The 20,149-nt window shown below is 36.4% G+C and overlaps 1 protein-coding gene across 3 annotated transcripts in view; it reads left to right on the forward strand.

Annotated features, from left to right (window-relative positions):
* Positions 1–18,991, forward strand: part of C2H5orf34 (chromosome 2 C5orf34 homolog) — a 29,223-nt gene extending 10,232 nt beyond the window's left edge. For 2 of the 3 annotated variants that reach the window (XM_036910923.2, XM_036910920.2), the window contains 7 exons: positions 2,841–2,932; positions 4,324–4,393; positions 7,550–7,720; positions 8,078–8,214; positions 10,306–10,404; positions 13,606–13,646; positions 18,608–18,991. In XM_036910923.2, the coding sequence (XP_036766818.2) occupies positions 2,841–2,932; positions 4,324–4,393; positions 7,550–7,720; positions 8,078–8,214; positions 10,306–10,404; positions 13,606–13,646; positions 18,608–18,801 (804 nt within the window). In that variant the 3' untranslated portion in view covers positions 18,802–18,991. Of the gene's footprint in view, positions 1–2,840; positions 2,933–4,323; positions 4,394–7,549; positions 7,721–8,077; positions 8,215–10,305; positions 10,405–12,066; positions 13,179–13,605; positions 13,647–18,607 lie in introns of those variants that run through there. The other variant, XM_036910924.2, reaches the window with a different exon arrangement.
* The last annotated feature ends 1,158 nt before the right edge of the window (positions 18,992–20,149 follow it).

Genomic DNA, 20,149 nt, shown 5'->3' on the forward strand with positions numbered 1-20,149 from the left:
TTATCAGAGTTGGTAGGGAGAAGAGTTAAAAATGGAGTGAATTTTTTCTTAACTATAGAAAATTGCAAATACACACATAAGTAGGACAGGTGTAACAGACCTTCATGTACCTATCACCTAGCTTGTTCCATCTGTCCTTCCCACTGCCCACTCTACTCCCTTATTTATTTATTTAATTTATTTTTTTATTATGGTATCATTGATCCCTATTTATTTTTATGTAAATCCCAAATACAATTTCATTCACAAATGTTTTTATGTATATTGGAGCAGATTCTCTCCTGGGGTCTGTTTGTAGGAAGGTACTTACTTATTTAATAAACATGAATTGAACTCTGCTAGCCAGGCACTCTGTTAAGCACTGGGTAAAGATGAAGAGTTTCCATCCCTCCTTCGAGGGTTCACAGTCTACCAGTCAGTCAGACAAACAAGCAAATAAATGAAAGCGAGCCCAACCTCTGTGTGTGTGTGTGTGTGTGTGTGGTGTAAGAGATACACAGGCAAATTAGAGTGGGTGTATGTATTTATAGTGCATCTTCCTGGAGCTTCAGTTTTACTCAGGTGACGGGAAGGGGGCAATTATTTTTACACTGAGGTAAATATAGGGAGTGGGAACATTAGCTTTTGGGATAGAACACAAAAGTTTGAAACAAGTTGTGCTTTTTGTGGTGGACTGCTTTGGGCTTCACTGTCAGACCTCTGTGTGCAACACATTCTGTCTAGAGTGAGAAGATGTCGAAACAATTGGCTCTGTTATTGGGATAAAATTGTTTGCTCCTTACTTTAACCTATACTCCAACATAAATTCCAGAAGGATTAAAGGGCTGAATGTAAGAAATCAAAATTTATAGTTATTCAAAGAAAATATAGAAAGACAATGTTTATAATCTTGGGGTAGGGGAGGCCTTCTTAAGTATAATACAGAATACCAGAAGCCATAAAAGTTTGATAAGCTTGAAATTTTCATACTTAAATTTTAAATATTTAAGTTTTGTCAGATAAAGTAAAAAACAAAGGTCTGGAAAAAAAAAGTTCAATGCTATAAATCAGTAATACAAAGACTAAAAAAAGAAAGTAATAGAAAAATGAGTACAAGGATAAGAATGGTCAAGCTATAGAAAAGGCAATATAAATAACCCATAATATTTGAAAACATGTTCAACTTTACTGCTAGCATCAAAGAAATATAAATTAAAATGACAGTGACATAACATTTTGCATTCATCAAATTGTCAAATGCTAAAAAGGTTGATAATATCTACTGGTAGCAAGGGTGTGGGGGAAAGAGAGGTTTCATACTTTCGGTTGGAGTGTAAATTGTTTTAGTCTTAGTTTGATAATACCAAGTAAAATTGGCCAAAAAGTCTGCTTCTAGGTATTGATACTAGAAACACATCAGCACATAGATACAAAGAAGCATGGTCAAGGATGTGGGTTGTGACATTATTTGTAGTAGCAAAAAACAGCTCTAGTGATCAGATTATGGGACTGCTGAGCAGCAGTTTAAAAGAATGCAAAAGATGGAGATGGAGAGAGAGACTGAAGGACCTCCAATACGCTATTGAGTGAAAAAAAGAAAGTTGTATAATAACATGTACAATGACATCTTTGTGTAAAGAACAAAAAACAAACCCTAAATCCAAATATATTACTGTATATAATACACATGTAAATGCACAGGGAAAGATTTGAGTATACAACAACTGAACCAAAGTGGTTACTTTTGGGGAGGAAGAGTCTGGGAATTTGTGAGGAGGGAGGGGTATGGAGGGACTTAAGTTTTATATTTTTTGAATTGTTTTCCCCCAAAAAATGTAGTAAAGTATTTATTGAGTACCTTAACATTGAAATGGGAAAGATTGAAAAGGACTCACAATGTAAGTGCTTCCATTAGAGAAGCTTTGGGGACACATACAGAGGGGCACCTGATCTAGTTTTGGAGACTCCAGAAAGGCCTTCTGAAGGAAGACCTGGCTAAGCTAGGATCTGTAATTCTAAAGGAAGAGCTATATAAAAGAGGGATGGAGGTTGGAGGATTCTATATAGGCTTTTTAATTTTTTTGTCTCAAGGGAAAGGGGACTTATGTAATAAATTTCCTGGTAATGTGTAGAAAAATAGTTTGGTTACCATGCTAATATTTTTTTAAATTTTTTATTAAGGTATGATTGACATACACTCTTATGAAAATTTCACATGAAAAAACAATGTGGTTACTACATTTACCCATACTATCAAGTCCCCACCCATACCCCAATGCAGTCACTGTCCATCAGTGCAGCAAGATGCCACAGATCCACTATGTGCCCTCTCTGTGATACACTGTTCTCCCCGTGATCCCCCACACCATGTGTACTAAACATAATACTCCTCAGTCCCCTTCTCCCTCCCTCCCACACCCCTGCCCTTTGGTAACCACTAGTTCATTCTTGGAGTCTCTGAGTCTGCTGCCATTTTGTTCCTTCAGTTTTGCTTCATTGTTATACTCCACAAATGAGGGAGATCATTTGGCATTTGTCTTTCTCCACCTGGCTTATTTCACTGAGCATAATGTCCTCCTACCATGCTAATTTAAGTATAGCTAAGATTTAAGTTGGGAGAGTAAGTTACAGGATATAGTATCTAACTTGAATGTGTAAGAGGAATTCTAAATTTTTTTTAAATGGGAAAAAGGAAAAACATCATAAAATACCTTTAAAAACATACCATTTATGGGCTTTTGGTTAAGTTAAAATAACTGTTTGCCTTGTCACTATGTAAATACATATGTCAAGAAAAAAATTGCTAAGTAGTAATGGTCAAAGTTCTTTACTGAGATTTTTCATTTTAAACCTATTTTCAGAGAGAAGAGAAAACTTACTCAGTAAATAACCTTCCTCCAGATAGACCAGGAAGTCTATTTTCTGTGTGTTCTCTACTTGAACAGGCAACTAGGTAAGTTCTTCACATTTAACTGAATCAAGTGTTACGTGTTTGAGAACCTGGATACATTTCTTAGAATAAGATTTATAATTTAGTAGGTGTAGTGGAAATGCATGTCTTTGGTAAAATGTGCCAGCTTTTTTGATCTCATCATTTATAGAGTAAGTTAATTATTATCATTATAAGGGTACTTCTGACATTGAAATTAAAAGTTAAATATGGAGAAACATCCCTATATGGCAAGCAAGTGCTACTTGGGAAAAAGAGCCTTTTCTCTGAGTACATGGGCATCATTATTGTTCCTTGGAATCAAGTTGAGGATTTGATGATACATTGAAAATTTTTATACTGCTTTACTATCCTCAGAGTAATAGTGATTTCTGAGAGTGTACAGTAGATGAAGTATAGTTCTGTTACTGAAAACTGGTTCTTGTCCCCAAAGTCAAATCACAAAACACAATGACAAGATTTTGAGAAAAGGAAAGGAATAGTTTATTAATTTGCCAGCAGATGAAGGAGTAGCAGGTTAATGCCTTAAAGAGCCACTGTACCCCTGAAGCACAAGCAATTAGGGCTTTTAGAGAGGAAATTGGGAGAGAGAGCCTGTGGTGTTCACAGACACACAACGTAGCAACTTGCAAGGATCTAAGCAGACATGCTTGCACCAATTCAATTGCTTTTTGTTTCTCTTATGCATTACTCCTCAGGACTCCAGGACAGGATGACTTGGGCTCTGCAAAATCAGCTTTCTGCGTTATCTCTGACCCTGAGCCTCAGAAAATAGGGAGAAAAAAGAGAAACTGCCACCTCTTAGTGGTTATAAAGTTTTTGGGGCTACTTGAGTTCATTTTCAAGTTAATCTTAGTGTTAAATTTTAAACCCGGAGATTTAATTCACTTTCCTCTGTTTAGTTCTTTGGTTCATATGTTCTTAAAAAAATTCTCCTAATTAATAAATCTGTGGCACCCAGAAGAGTGAAAGGGGATTATTAAGCTATTTATTTTTATAAACTTATGTCTAAGCACCTGCCAAAGTAGATTTGAAGGAGCAGAATTGGTCATTTTATTTCCTGGGGGTGGTTGATTCACATCCCCACCTTTCTTCCTTTTAGGAGCTATCAATCTGTCACCTCTTAAAAAGGAGCCCTGAAAATTCTCTCCATTTAGAGTCATTTCATTGCTAAAAATCAGAGGAATAACCTTAACTGTGTAAGATTAGCAGAAAGGGAAAAACAGTAGAAGTTTCCTTCTAGAGGCTTAAGGATTTCTGGAAGAAAAGAATTCTGGACATAGTTTAATGGAAATGAGTTACTTGCCTAAAATGTATAGCAGTGAGAATGGGTTGCTAGAACTGGAAAATGTCATTATTTGCAAATCTTTAAGTATGGTTTTTCATGTTAACAGAATTCTGCAACATTGTGCCAAGACGAGGCTTTCCTTAAGCCATAACTGTCAGATATGCTGCTGGAAAATGGTATCTTAAAATTATTTCAAAATCAAGATATTTTTTAAATTGCTCTATTGTTTGTATACACAACACTAAGTTCAAATTATTTTCATCTAAGTCATGTGAGAAATTATTTGTAATAGTAATTGGTTTATTCAGAAAAATATCCACTTAAACCCTGTAAACTCAGGCTTTTATGTTATATTTTCATTTACATGTTTATTTTGTTTTTCTTTTTTTTAGTGGAGGGCGAAGAGTTGGGGAATTGATTGGATTTGCAATATATAAAAACATAGTTATTATAAAACCTGATATTACACTATTCTACTCTATTTCCTATAACTGCAGTAAATTTTTTTTTAATTAATTAATTTATTTTGTGGTCATTAATCTACAATTACATGAAGAATATTATGTTTACTAGGGACCCCCTTCACCAAATCCCCCCCACAAACCCCATTACAGTCACTGTCCATCAGCGTAGTAAGATGCTGTAGAATCACTACTTGTCTTCTCTGTGTTGCACAGCCCTCCCCATGCCCCCCGCCACATGCTAATCGTAATGTCCCCTTTCTTTTTCCCCATCCTTATCCCTCCCTTCCCTCCCTTTCTCCCCAGTCCCTTTCCCTTTGGTAACTGTTAGTCCATTCTTAGGTTCTATGATTCTGCTGCTGTTTTGTTCCTTCAGTCTTTCTTTGTTCCTATAGTCTTTGGGTTTGAGGTGAGTCTCCTGTAAGCAGCATAGAGATGGGTCTTGCTTGTTTATCCATTCTATTATTCTGTGTCTTTTGATTGGTGCATTCAGTCCATTTACATTTAGGGTGATTATTGAAAGATATGTACTTATTGCCATTGCAGGTTTTAGATTCATGGTTGCCAAAGGTTCAAGGTTAGCTTCTTTAGTATCTTACTGCCTAACTTAACTCACTTATTGAGCTATTTTAGACACTGTCTGGTCATTCTTTATTTTTCTCCCTTCTCATTCCTCCTCCTCTGTCCTTTATGTGTTGGTTGTTTTATTCTGTGCTCTTTTGTGCTTCCTTTAACTGCTTTTGTGGGTAGTTGATTTTATTTTTGCCTTTAGTTAGTATTTGGTTGGTCTGCTTTCTTTGCTGTGATTTTATTTTCTCTGGTGACATCTATTTAGTTTTAGAAGTGCTCTCATCTAGAGCAGTCCCTCTAAAATACCCTGTAGAGGTGGTTTGTGGGAGGCAAATTCTCTCAACTTTTGCTTGTCTGGGAATTGTTTAATCCCTCCTTCATACTTAAATGATAGTCATGCTGGATACAGTATTCTTGGTTCAAGGCCCTTCTGTTTCATTGCATTAAATATATCATGCCATTCTCTTCTGGCCTGAAAGGTTTCTGTTGAGAAGTCTGATGATAGCCTAATGGGTTTTCCTTTGTAGGTGACCTTTTCCCTCTCTCTAGCTGCCTTTGAAACTCTGTCCTTGTTCTTGATCTTTGCCATTTTAATTATTATGTGTCTTGGTGTTGTCCTCCTTGGATCCTTTCTGTTGGGAGTTCTGTACACTTCCATGGTCTGATAATTATTTCCTCCCCCAGTTTGGGAAAGTTTTCAACAATTATTTCTTCAAATACTCTTTCTCTTCCTTTTTCTCTCTCTTCTTCTTCTGGTACCCCTATAATGCAGATATTGTTCCTTTTGAATTGGTCACACAGTTCTCTTAATATTGTTTCATTCCTGAAGATCCTTTTATCTCTCTCTGCGTCAGCTTCTATGCGTACCTGTTCTCTGGTTTCTATTCCATCAATGGCCTCTTGCATCTTATCCATTCTGTTTATAAATCCTTCCAGAGATTGTTTCATTTCTGTAATCTCCCTCCGGATGTCTGTAATCTCCCTCCGGACTTCATCCCTTAGCTCTTGCATATTTCTCTGCATCTCCATCAACATGGTTATGAGCTTTATTTTTAATTCTTTTTCAGGAAGACTGGTTAGGTCTATCTCCTTCTCAGGGTTTGCCTCTGTGATCTTGATCTGTATCAATTTCTTCTGCCTTTTCATGGTGATAGATATATTTGTGGGGAGCTGGTGCGTGTGTTGGGTAAGAGAAAGTCCCTTCTTGTCAGTTTATGGCCTTCCTCTCCTGGGAGAACAGCGACCTCTAGTGGCTTGTGCTGGGCAGCTGCGTGCAGACGGGGCTTCTGATCTTGCCCAGCTGCTATGGAGTTTATTTAGCTCTGCAGTTGCTGTGGGCATGGCCTGCCTTGGGCTGCTCCTCCAATATGGCGGAGCCGCAGTCGAAGGGGGAACAGGCGGGAGGCTGTTTATCGTGGTGAGGGGCCTCCGAGCTGTGCTGCAGTGGTTCCGGCACCCAGAGCTCCTTGAGGTTCGCAGCTGCTGGGCTAAGTGTCTTAGGACACTTCCATCCAGCTTTGGGGTCCCTGTCCCTTTAAGACTTCCAAAAAGCACTTGCTTTTCTTTGTCCCCCGGGCGCCGGCTGCGGGGACCCTCTCACAGGTCTTACTGTCCTGTTTCCCTAGTATCCAGGACCTCACGCATGCACTGTGTCTGCGCTCTGGGGCAGATGGCTAGGGCTGGGTGTTTAGCAGTCCTGGGCTCCCTCTCCCTCCCGCTCCGACTCCTCTCCTCCCGCCGGGAGCTGGGGTGAGGGGCCTCGGATCCCGCCAGGCCGCAGCTTGTATCTTACCCCCTTAGTGAGGTGCTGGGTTATCGCAGGTGTGGATGTGGTCTGGCTGTTGTCCTGTGTCTTCTGGTCTCTCTTTTAGGAAGAGTTGTCTTTGTTGTGTTTTCAAAAATATATTTGGTTTTGGGAGGAGATTTCCGCTGCTCTCCTCGCGCCGCCATCTTGGTTCTCTCTTGCAGTAAATTTTTTAACACTGTCTTGGAGTGATTCTCAGACTTTGATTTCTTTATCTATAAATTTGATTGTAAACCTCTAGGTTATTGTACTTCCTAATTTTTGTCTGTATTCTATGTAAAACTCAGCAGAATGGTGACTTTCCAAAGATGAAGGAACTTAATCTGCTTGAAATACTCTCTTGGGCATCCACTTCTGGAAAAGTTAAAACATGCATAAGGATTCTACAGTATTCGACTTTTAAATGAGTATATGAAGTTGCCTCAGAGTTCATTAATATTTTAAATCTTATTAATGGACAACTCTGTTTCCTGCTATTTTTATTTACTTGGTTTTAGGTACCTAGGATACATGATAGCAATATACTGCCTTTGCTTTTGAGAGACTCGCTCATACCCAGCGTGGGAAGATTTCTTGCATACTCTGATAACAAAGTACATGCTGTCTTTTTGGATGGCATTACTGTGACCTTAAATTGGAATTTCAGCTCCTTTATTGAAAAGTTACAGGTGAGTATACTCCAAACTGAAACCATTTTTTTTTAATCTATGGAAATTAAGTACTATATATCTTAATTTTTTGAAGTATAAAATCTGTCAAGAGGCTTTACTGATCTCATTGGATTTTCTAGCAAAAATCAGAAAGGTGTGGCAAACAGTCATTTTATAAAGGTAACTCATTACAGAGATAGGGACTAGTATTGTTCTTTTGATAATTATCTGTATGAGTGGTGATTAAGTAATACCTATATCCTATGTAAAATATAACTTTTAAATTAGTAAAAATAAAGTCTTGATGATTCATCTACTTACTATTTTTTAAATTGATAATTAAATTAAAAGATGGTTTTGTTTTTGATTTTTCAGTTTCAGAATGATAAAACTTACCCTTCCTCCTTGCTTCTTGAGGTAAATCAAGGTCTCAACTTAGGTTGGTGTAAGTTAACTTTTCCTGATGGGCAAGATCAGTTAATTCAGACTGAACACGCTGGACCATATGAAAGGTACTGAAAAACAATTTTAAAAATTATTTTCATGTTACTGAATAACTTTTATGACATGACAATTTAAATATTATTTAAATACGTTTGACTCTTGAGCAAATATATCTGACTCGCCCACACAGTCAAAAATCAGGTATAACTTTTGACTCCCCCAGAGCTTAATTGCTAATAGCCTACTGTATATAAAATGGGTCAAATAACTTCAGGTGCAACAAAGAGTAGAAAAGTAGAAAAGAAATGGGAAGGTTGTAGGATTCAACAGAGAAAAGAGCAAGCAGAGGGTGAATTAGCAAGTTGACACCTACCTGCTGGGAGATCAGGCCTGTGCTTGGAGGGATGCACTTTGCTTGGATGGCAAAGGTTTCCTACCTTCCTCTGAATTGCCCAATCTGGGCCTCAGCTGTGTTCCTCTCAGATCCCAGCATTTCTCGCTTGTCAGATAATGGCTGATTAGCTCAGTTGATTAGAGCATGGTGCTAATAACCACCATTTATAACACATTTCCTTTTCCATTTCTATCAACCACAACACCTGTGGAATCTGATGCCTTACAACCAATTACAGATATTATATGTGTATTTTTAAAAATCAACATATAAGTGGACCTGTGCAGTTCAAACCCATGTTGTTAGTGCTTACATGTGAATAATGTGCATGAAGTCATTTCAACAGCTATCAAAGTTTACATATTGGATCTGGCATAACTAAATAGACCTGATCAGCTTTAATTATTTTCATTTGTATTCAAGTGATTTTTCAAAATAAATGTATATGTACGTGTATACATACATACATGATAAAACTGGCTTGCAGTGGACTGTGGTCAACTGTGTTAACCAATTAACTAATTCCCTAACCGTTTGAAATAAGGTTTGCAACCTTATTTCTATAACATAGAAAAAATTAATTAGCTGATGATTATCCTTAAAGTGGAGAAGATTCTTGAAGTCGGCTTTTTATGAGTTTGCTTTTTCTTTGATTAAATTGTTATTATAATCATTCTACTTGTGAGTTCTTGACATGTTAGTGATTTTAATTGAGAGTGTTCACCAAAGAATTGCTTTTTTCTCTCTTGAATTTTTTTTCTGTTGAGATTTATTACGTTTTGGTCTAAATGCTCTAACCATTCATTGCTAGGTTGAATAATTTGCCACAGAAGGATAGTGTTTTTAGCAAACTTTACTGTTTATTTCAGCTAGTTACTTCAGTCCATCCATTTTATTGAACTTGATCCTTGTTTTGTATATCCAGTGAGTTACATTATACATATGTAGCTCCATGGGGAAGGGTGCTCCCAGTCTGGGGTGAGTACCCTATAAAAGTGGTGATACCGAAATAAGTCAAGGGAAAGGGTAGGTAGGGGGAAAGGCTTTTATTCCTTATAGCCTCTAGCCAGGCTTGGCACCATCAATCTCCTGATGCTCTGCTGCCATGGCATGTTCTCTACTTCCTGCCCACCCCTTCTGGGAGGAACTCCATGGGCAGGTCTTTAGTGACTGGCAAACCCACACCAATTACATACCAGGAACAGAGGGTAGGAGAGAATTGCCTTTGCCCTGGAGGCTGCAGCAGTAAACACCTGCTGATATATAAGTGGACTAAGGCCAGGAGGGAGATTCTGGAAATTCTTCCTTTTACCCCACAACATATATGTACATGTATGTGTATATATGCACTGATGGGTGTGTTTTGGTTTAAATTTTAGAGAGCAGATACACATTTAGTCTTGTGTGTAAAGACATTTTCATGATAAAATTTGATGAAACTCATTTTACTTTGAAAAACTATAAGAAAAATTTAGACATTTGAGTTTGAACTTTGAATGAAATCCAAGTATCACCTTTGTTCTGATTCTTAAGTTTCATCTTTATTAATCATGAATGTGAGTAAATAATTTTATTCTTAATGAATGAGAAAGACATGCTCTTCTGTTTCTAATGAAAAAGATTGAGAAAATTACCCAGCAAATGCCTCACTGTAGATTTTTTATTCTTTTTTCCAAATTGTCTTAATAATTTTTCTATTTTTTGAAGATTTTATAAACATTATAAAAGTTCATTTTTCAAATATTGTTTAATGTATTCAATTTAGATATGTGACAACAGTAATATCATGGTGTAGAAGACTAACCAATACTTGTTGGGGAGAGACGCCCACACATCCTTCATCTTTTGTTCTTGAAGAAAATTGGTATTTATTTTTCTTTTAAACTCAATCTGTGTAGGAGATCAAGTGGTAAATTCTAAGACTTTCTCTCAAGAAAACTTTTTCTTAGTTAAGTATATTTAACTCCTATAATGTTCATGATAGCTTAAGCTTAAAAAAATTTATCTTTAATCAGATATCTAACAATAGATTTTATCATATTATATTTCATCTGAAGATCTGAAAACTTCATATCAAAATGTGTGACTTTTAATATGATAACTTCATCCTGAAAAGTTTATGGAAAGTTTAAAGGAGGCTCTTTTTTTAATTTTAGTAATTTTAAAGGAAATAAAATGTTGGCTAACATAATAAGCTTTCAGAAAAAGTTGATTTTTAAATAATTTCTATCAAATTAATTACCTCCCCAAATTAATTGGCAAATCAACAAATGAAGCGAACATTTTAGTCCCTCTAGTGTGCCTGTCAATGTGCAAGGGACTAAAACTGGGCTTCTAAGAAACATTTATGGAAATTAAGACATTTTAGGAAGGAAGCAAAGGCAGAGATAAAAAAAAAGGGTATTTTCATCTGTGGAGACAGAAGACAATTTTTATGAAGAAGACACTATCTATTAGGGTGTAGTTTGAGTTTTGATAGGAGTAAATCTTGTAATTAACAGAGGAGTTCAGACTTGATGGAATTACAAGTTCCTAAGTGGAAAAAATGATACAAGAGAAGTCATTTGGAAGGTTAGTGTTACTGAGAGTATAACTGGAATATACTGGAAAAGAAGATACCGGGAACAACTTAGGAAGCTTAAAAGTCAGTTGTATGGTGTCTTAGTATAGCATGGTAAAGATATAAACATTAAGCTGATTCTTACCGTCTTTTCCTAAGTTACCTAGAGAATGAGATACAAATCAAATCCGTAGATGTTATTGGAATATCTCAGGTATCTTAAGGATTCAGCTTCCCAGATCCCTTATTCTTCAGCTACAGCCTGTTTGGAGCAGAAAGGTTGCCCAAGTAGCTAGCAAAAACATAGCTGGGAAGAAGGGGAAATTGTACATGGCTATAAAAGTGGTTACTTCATCATTGCTCAGCTGATAAAGTTTGTAAAATGCTAGTATATGAAAGCTTTGAAGAGGATAACTGTCAAGATATACTGAAAAATGAGGGAGAGATCAGAGTGCAGAGTGTTGATAAGCAGCTATGGGTGGAAGCATTGAGGAGCAGCAGAGAGAAAAAGAAATTGAGGAGGAGTAGGGAGGGGAGATCCAGCCATTTGAAATAATAGCTCCATTCCCCTTGCAAAGCCTTGGACATCTGCATTGTGATTTGTTTTCTTGTCAGGAGTAAGTTGAAGGAAGAGAAGTGATGGCACAATAAGCACCTATCTAAATTGTAGTTCAGTATTTTTTTTCCAACTTACCTTCTATTATTAGCTTACTGATTCAACTTTTTAATAGGGATGCTGGTCAAAAAATAGTACAAAAGATATTTCATAAGAAGTTGGTTCATCATGAGTGACAGCATTAAAGGTAGTTTGTATTGCTGCTAACGCCTGGAAAAAACATGTCATATGTAAAAAAAAAAAAAAGTGTTTTGCAATAATGAAGAATCATCAGGCTTAGAGTAAGTCATATCCAAGTCTTTACCACAGATGCTTAAAATGATGAAAGATCTCTGATTCTCCGTCCATAGGCTGGAATACAAGCAAAGAGTGCAAGCAGACAAGAAGGTGCATGTGGTCCATTGTACTAAATTCCAGTAAAGCAGACGAGTCACATACCCTATTTTGAACTGTGGAGACTTTTCTAGGGACTTGAATAAAGAGACGTTTTAAACATTAAAGTCCTCATTAATTTTGTAGAGAGTCAGTTCATTTACACTATTTTCTAGTTCTGTATCACTGCTTGTGTTTCATTTGAGTATAATGAGGAAAAAGAGAAAGAACACACACATAAAAAGTTCTGCTGAAGTTGCATATATTCAACCCTTTACCCCATACCAGTGGCCCCAAGTTTCTGTGGAACATGGTAAGAGCTAATGTTCATGTTAATAACCCTTTGAGTCAAGGAGAAGAAAACGCTTAATATACTTTTAATAAGAAAACAATAAAATGAGTAAATAATCTATTCCAGAAATGTAATAGAAAATAGTTATTTTGTGACACCTAATTCAACTGTGTAAAAACTTGGCCTTTGTCCAACTTAGCATAGAAATTATGTGTTAAGTAAATTAAGTGTGTATGTTCCAAAACCATTCATTCCCTGAGTTCCATGTAAATGAGGTCTTACAAAATGTGCAAAGTACAAATGAAAAAGAAAACTGTTTTCTCCTGAGACAATCTAGGTATGAGATCATAAAATTAATAATTGAAAAAAAGACATTACAATTAAGTGTATGATTAATTAACATAATGCTATAGGAATTCAATGAAAGTTCTATCAGATAAGTGATTGGATTTTAGTAGGTTTTTAAAGTTTGAGTAAACTTTAAAGAGGAAAATAGAGGGTGTACCACATTAGTACTCAAATGTTGTAGCAGGGATGCCCATTACCATCCAATATCAATACTTGATTCAAAAGTCCTTGAGGTGGGGATACTTATTCAGTTGCCTTACTTTTTTTTTTTTAAATTTTTTATTAAGGTAATTATTGATATACACTCTTATGAAGATTTCACATGAAAAAACAATGTGGTTATTACATTTACCCCCATATTATCAAGTCCCCACCCATACCCCATTGCAGTCACTGTCCATCGGTGTAGTAAGATGCCACAGATTCACTATTTGCCTTATCTGTGCTACACTTTTCCCAGTGACTCCTCCCACCATGTGTACTAAACATCCCCATCTCCCTCGATCCCCATCTCCCTCCCTCCCTCCCTCCCCGCCTTTCCACACCCCTCCCCTTTGGTGACTGCTAGTCCCTTGGAGTCTGTGAGTCTGCTGCTGTTTTGTTCCTTCAGTTTTGCTTCGTTGTTATACTCCACAAATGAGGGAAATCATTTGGCACTTGTCTTTCTCCGCCTACAGTTGTCTTACTTTATAAAAGCACTCAATAAGTTATCAGTTGAGGCAAGCTGATTTGTTGTTATATAAAGCCAATATAAAGAGAATTCTTAACTTCTAGGTTCTTCTGTCTAAAAATCTGTATTTATGAAAAAATCAAATATGCTTATTTGAAATATTGCGAATACAAAAAAGACAGCATGAACTCTTTTTTTTGCACACAGGTCTGTGGCTTCTGAACTTGAAAAGATAAAGAAGTTTAATTGTATCCTTTAAACAGAATATATTGTCCTACATAATTGCTTCCTTTCCATTCTAGGTTTAATTCATGGTTCTTTACTTTATATTAATCCATATTTATATATTGTGGAGGGTTACTGAATATTTAAGATTGAAATTTTAAGGTGTATCTTGTCTATAGAAAGTATGTCATGTTAATGTTTGTACTTTTCATTGGGTTTAAATTGGGCAAAGGACAGTGAACTAGGATTAAGTTTCCCTGTAGCGACTTTTTTTTTATTAAGGTATCATTGATATACACTCTTATGAAGGTTTCACATGAAAAACATTGTGGTTACTACAGTCACCCATATTATCAAGCCCCCCCCATGCCCCATTGAAGTCAGTGTAGTAAGATGCCACAGAGTCACTACTCGTCTTCTCTGTGCTACACTGTCTTCCCTGTGCCCCCCCACCCCACCCCCGTATCATGTGTAGTAATCATAATACCCCTCAATCCACTTCTCCCTCCCTCCCCACCCACCCTCTCCCACCCCTTCCCTTTGGCAACTGCTAGTTCCTTCTTGGAGTCTGTGAGTCTGTTGCTGTTTTGGTCCTTCAGTTTTGGTTCATTGTTATACTCCACAAATGAGGGAAATCATTTGGTACTTATCTTTCTCCGCCTGATTTCACTGAGCATCATATCCTCCAGCTCCATCCATGTTGTTGCAAATGGTAGGATTTGTTTCTTTCTTATGCCTGAATAGTATTCCATTGTGTACCTATAGAGACTTTTCACTCTAAATTATAACTGAGACCTATCTCTGACTTTCTGTTTTCTTTTTTTCATTAGGAGTTTTAGTATTAAAAAGAATTTTTTAAATTTCAGCTTTATTGAGGTATAATTAATGAGCGAAATCATAAGATACATTGTGTAAGGATTACCCTGTCTTGTTAACTAACATATACATCACCTCACATATCTATCATCGCCCTCTTTTTTTGGTGAGAACATGAGTTCTACGCTCCCAGCAAACCTCAACCATACAAAACAATAGTTGCCATGCTATAAATTGGTTCCTCAGACCTTATGCATCTTGTAGCTGAAAGTTTGTACCCTCTTACTGACCTATTTTCCCCTTCCCCCAGTACCTAGCAACTACCACTTTATGCACTGTTTCTCTGAGTTAGACTTTTTTTTTAATTTCACAGATAAATGACGCCTTGTAGTGTTTGTCTTATCTGTCTGGCTTATTTCACTTAGCATAACACCTTCAAGGTCCATCCTTGTGTTGTTGCAAATGGCAGGATTCCCTTTTTTCTTAGGGTTGAATGGTATTCATTATATATATATATATATGTGTATATATATATCACATCTTCTTAATCCATTTATCCACTAATGGACATTTAGGTTGTTTCCATATCTTAGCTATTATGAATAATGTTGCAGTGAACATGTGAGTGCAGGTACCTCTTTGATAGGCTGTTTTCATTTCCTTTAGATTTATACCTAGAACTAGGACTGCTGGATCATATGGTAGTTCTATTTTTAATTTTTTGAGGAACCTCTGTGAAGTTTTCCATACTGGCTGTACCAATTTACATTTCCACCAAAGTACACAAGGGTTACCTTTTGTCCACATATTCACTAACACTTGTTATCTGTCTTTTTGATGATAGCCACTCTAACAGGTAGGAAGTGATACGTCCTTGTGGTTTTGATTTGCATTTCCCTAATGATTAGTGATGATGTGCACTTTTTCATGGGCTCATTTGTATGAGTACTGCTGGCCATTTGTATGTCTTTGGAAAAATGTCTTTCAGTTCCTCTGCCCATTTTTTAATCAGGTTGTTTGTTTTTTCACTACTGAGTTATATACGTTCTTTATATATTTTGGATAACCCCTTATCAGATATATGATTTGCAAATATTTTTGCCCATTCCATAGATTTCCATTTCATTTTGCTGGTGACCTTTGTTGTACAGAAGCTTTTTAGTTTAATGTATACCACTTGTTTACTTTTGCTTTCAGTGACAAATCCAAATAATCATTCCAAGACCAGTGTCAAATAGCCTACCTCCCTATGTTTTCTGCTAGTAGTTTTTATCACTTAAGGTCATAAAGTCAAGTTTTTAATCCATTTTGAGTTGATTTTTGTGTATGGTGCAAGATAGGGGTCCAGTTTCATTCTTTTTTAACATGTGGCTATCTAGTCTTCCCAACACTCTTTATTAAAGAGACTATCCTTTCCCCATTGTATATTCTTGGCTCCTTTGTTGTATGTAAATTAATTGACCACATATGCATGGGTTTATTTCTGCCAATGCCATACTGTTTTGATTACTATAGTTTGTAAACATAGTTTGATCAGAAAGTGTGATAGCTCGAGCTTTGTTCTTTCTCAAAATTATTTTGACTCTAAGAGCCTTTGGATTCCATATATATTTTAGGATTGTTCTATTTCTGTGAAAAATATCATGGAATTTTGATAGAAATTGCATTGAATCTGTAGATTGCTTTGGATGGTATAGACATCTTAACAGTATTAACCTTTGTAATCCATGAGTATGGAATGTCTTTCCATTTATTTGTGACTTCTTCAGTGTCTTTCATTAATGTCTTACAATTTTCAGTGTAGAGATTTTACACCTCCTTGCCGAAATTTTCCTAGGTATTTGTATTCTTTTTGATGTAATTGTAAATAGGATTATTTTCTCAATTTTTCTGATAGCTTTATTAGAGTACAGAAACACAGCTGATTTTTGTGTATTGATCTTCTATCTTGCAACTTTACTGAATTTGTTTATTCTAACAGTTTTTTGGTGTTTTGGGTGTCTTCTATTTATCATGTCATCTGCAAATATATACCATTTTACTTCTTCCTTTCTTATTTGGATACCTCTTCTTTTTATTGCCTAATTACTTTGGCTAGGACTTCCAGTACTATGTTGAACAAAACTGTCAAGAGTGAGCATTCTTGTCTTGTTCCTCATATTAGAAGAAAAGCCTTAAGTTTTCACTCTTCAGTATGATGTTAGCTTTGGGCTAGTCATATATGGCCTTTATGTTGAGGTATGTTCCCTGTATAATCCAACTTGTTGAGAATATTTCTGTATCAAGATGATCGTATGATTTTTATCCTTCATTTTGTTAATGTGTATCAGTTTGACTAATTCAGATGTTGAACCACCTTTGCATCCTTGGAATAAACTACACTTGACCATGGTGTATGATCATATTAGTGTATCATTGAATTCCATTTGCTGATACTTTGTTGAGGATTTTTGCATCTGTGTTCTTCAGGGTTATTGGCCTACAATTTTATTTTCTTGTAGTGTCCTTGTCTAGTTCTGGTTGTCAGGGTAATGCAGGTCTCATAAAGTAAGTTTGGAAGTGATAACTTCCTCTCCCATTTTTTGGAAGAGTTTGAAAAGGATAAGTATTAATTCTTCTTTAAATATGTGGTAGAATTCACCAGTGAAACCATCAGGTCCTGAAATCTTATTGATTGGGAGGTGTTTGATTGCTTATTAAATCTCACTGGTAATCAGTCTGTTCACATTTTCTGTTTCCTCTTGATTCAGTCTTGGTAGGTTGTATGTTTCTAGGAATTTCTTACAGGTTGTCCAATTTGCTGGCATATAATTGTTCATAGTATTGTAGCTTATGATCATTTGTATTGTGTGGTATCAGTTGTATTATCCCCTCTTTCATTTCTGATTTTGAGTCCTCTCCCTTGTTTTTTGCTATGTCTACCTGAAGATTTGTTTATTTTGTTTATTTTTTAAAAGCCAGCTCTTCATTTTGATCATCTTTTCTATTGTCTTTTTTATGTACACAAGCTCCTTCCAGGGAGACAGCTGCAACTTGGAGCAGATCAGAGGGAGTATGTCAAGATGTCACCTGCCAGCCTCCCTAGTCTCCCAGGAGAATCACACTTCTGTTCTAAATTAGAATCCTTACTGTCAGGCAGTAGCTTCTAAAGTATACAAATAGGCCTCTTTCAGGGAAAGACTGGGAGGTGGGTGCTTCTGTCTGCTCCCTGTGCTCTGAGTCCTGGTTGGGTAGCCATAGGCAGTCTTTGTGAATCCACTAGGAACTGTTTCTTTGTTTACTGTAGTCTTTTGGGTCTCCTGGATGCAATGTTGGCTTTCAGAGCTCTGTGTTTTGGGGGCCCATTTTGCAGGTGGAGGCCTTAAAAGTTGGAGTGTTAGATGTTGGGTTCAAACCCTTTGCTCCTTAGGGAGAAGCTGGGAGTTGTAAAGTCTCTTCTGATTGTATGTTGCTGAGCTAGGGGTGGGGTTTATTGCAGTAGTGTATGTTGGCCTCTTCTATCCATTTAATTGTGGGTATTTCCTGTTGTATAGGAGTTACTCAGATAGTTCCTGGATTTCTTTCAGAGAGAATTGTTTCATGTGTACCTGTGGATTCAGTATGAGCTCTATAGGTGAGCTCAGGAGCCTCCTATGTTGCCACCTTGGACTGGACTCTTACTTTTCTTATGAAACCTGTAGTTCTATACATTCCCACCCCATTCATCTATATTTCTTTTATCTTGTGATTTTTCTGTAATCCTGTTCAAATAATAAGGTAGCTTTGCAACCAGGGAAACTTTTTTTCCATTAAGATCTTTTTGAAATTAAGAAATACATTACACATATTATTTATATTCCAGTCACCCCTACTTTTGTTCCCTTTTATTCCCACATCACTTCTTCACTTAAATGTTACTGAGATTTCCTCTCTTTCACCAAACCTCCATCCAAACACACATATACATACTCCCATTCCCATTCCTTTCCTCCTTTTACAATGTAACTGATTTCTTCATCATAAGGAGTGGACTTAATAAGGTCTTTAATCCCAATTCTATTATGAATCTAAGAGATCTTCCTTCCAGTGGAGACATATTTTAGTATGAAAGCTGTATTAAACTTTCTGAATTTACAAGTATTCATATAATGAAAAATGTGGGGGAATGTTCCTTAATTAATCAACTTAGTGTTATTGGAGAACAGTGGTATCCTAAACCAGATTTCTAGCAAGAAAAACAAAGAGTCTTCTGATCATCATAAACCGAAATCTTCAAAAACCTTGTTGGAAGAAGTTAACGAAAAGAGAGTATCAGTGGCTTTGAAAAAAACCTCTGAAATTCTTCAGGATATTGACTGTCTTCTGTCAAACTCTAAAAAGTGAAAAATGGAAGTATTACAGTATATTATTGAACCTTAAGGATGGTGTTTCAAGTGATTGGTATAAAATTACTAGTAAGCCAAGAAACTGTATATATTACTTCTGTACAATGATTATATAAGAAATGACATTTAACTGTGGAGGTATTTTACTAACATAAATATTAAAACATATTTATAATATAGTTTACTAATTGAGAACTATTTTGAACAACTTCTTATTTCAGATTTATGAGAACTGATTATAACTGTTGATGTTTTATCTTACATTATTTTCAAGGTTTTTTTTAAATATGCAGAATTGTGTGCATTTGGTCATTTGTTATTTAGTCTCTCAAGCAAGTATTTCTCAGTATACCTTTGTGGGATTAATGGGATTAATACATAAATCAAGTAATATAGAAATCAAATGTACAAATACATATGACCTGATTGTTTCTCCTACAACTCCTGATGCTTGGTCAATAACAAAATGAGTGAAAACAAAACAGTTCCTACAACTCGTGACCGCCCTCACATGGTTTCGGTGTCCTTGAGGTATATATAATTCTTTATCAGATGATACCATTATTTAAATTTCACCCATATAATCATGATCAATAACTCCAGGTCTTACTATTAATCCTTTTAATGTCCAACTATTGCAGCCTAAAAGCAATTCTACAAAATTAGTTGGTAAAGGGCCAAAAATTCCTGTACTAAGTAATTGGACTCCTTGTGATGGGTATAAATATACAGGTTGAGAAGAGGCAAGATCTACAGCAGCACTTCCTTTAGTTGCTGCTTATAAATCATGCCATGTTCTTTTTTTTTTTTTTGGTACCATTGATCTACAATTACATGAGGAACATTATGTTTACTAGACTCCCCCCTTCACCAAGTCCCCCCACAATCCCCATTACAGTCACTGTCCATCAGCATAGTAAGATGCTGTAGAATCACTACTTGTCTGTCTTCTCTGTGTTGCACAGCCCTCCCCGTGCCCCCACCCCACATTATACATGCTAATCTTAATGGCCCCTTTCTTCCCTCCCCACCTTATCCCTCCCTTCCCACCCAGCCTCCCCAGTCCCTTTCCCTTTGGTAACTGTTAGTCCATTTTTGGGTTCTGTGATTCTGCTGCTGTTTTGTTCCTTAAGTTTTTGCTTTGTTCTTATTCTCCACATATGAGTGAAATCATTTGGTACTTGTCTTTCACTGCCTGGCTTATTTCACTGAGCATAATACCCTCTAGCTCCATCCATGTTGTTGCAAATGGTAGGATTTGTTTTCTTCTTATGTCATGCCATGTTCTTTTAAATGGAGAAGATGCCTCTGTATTATTTTCTAGGGCCTCAGAGGCTGGCCCGGTC

The sequence above is a fragment of the Manis pentadactyla genome, chromosome 2 (assembly GCF_030020395.1).
Source record: "Manis pentadactyla isolate mManPen7 chromosome 2, mManPen7.hap1, whole genome shotgun sequence".
NCBI classification, from domain to species: Eukaryota; Metazoa; Chordata; class Mammalia; order Pholidota; family Manidae; genus Manis; species Manis pentadactyla.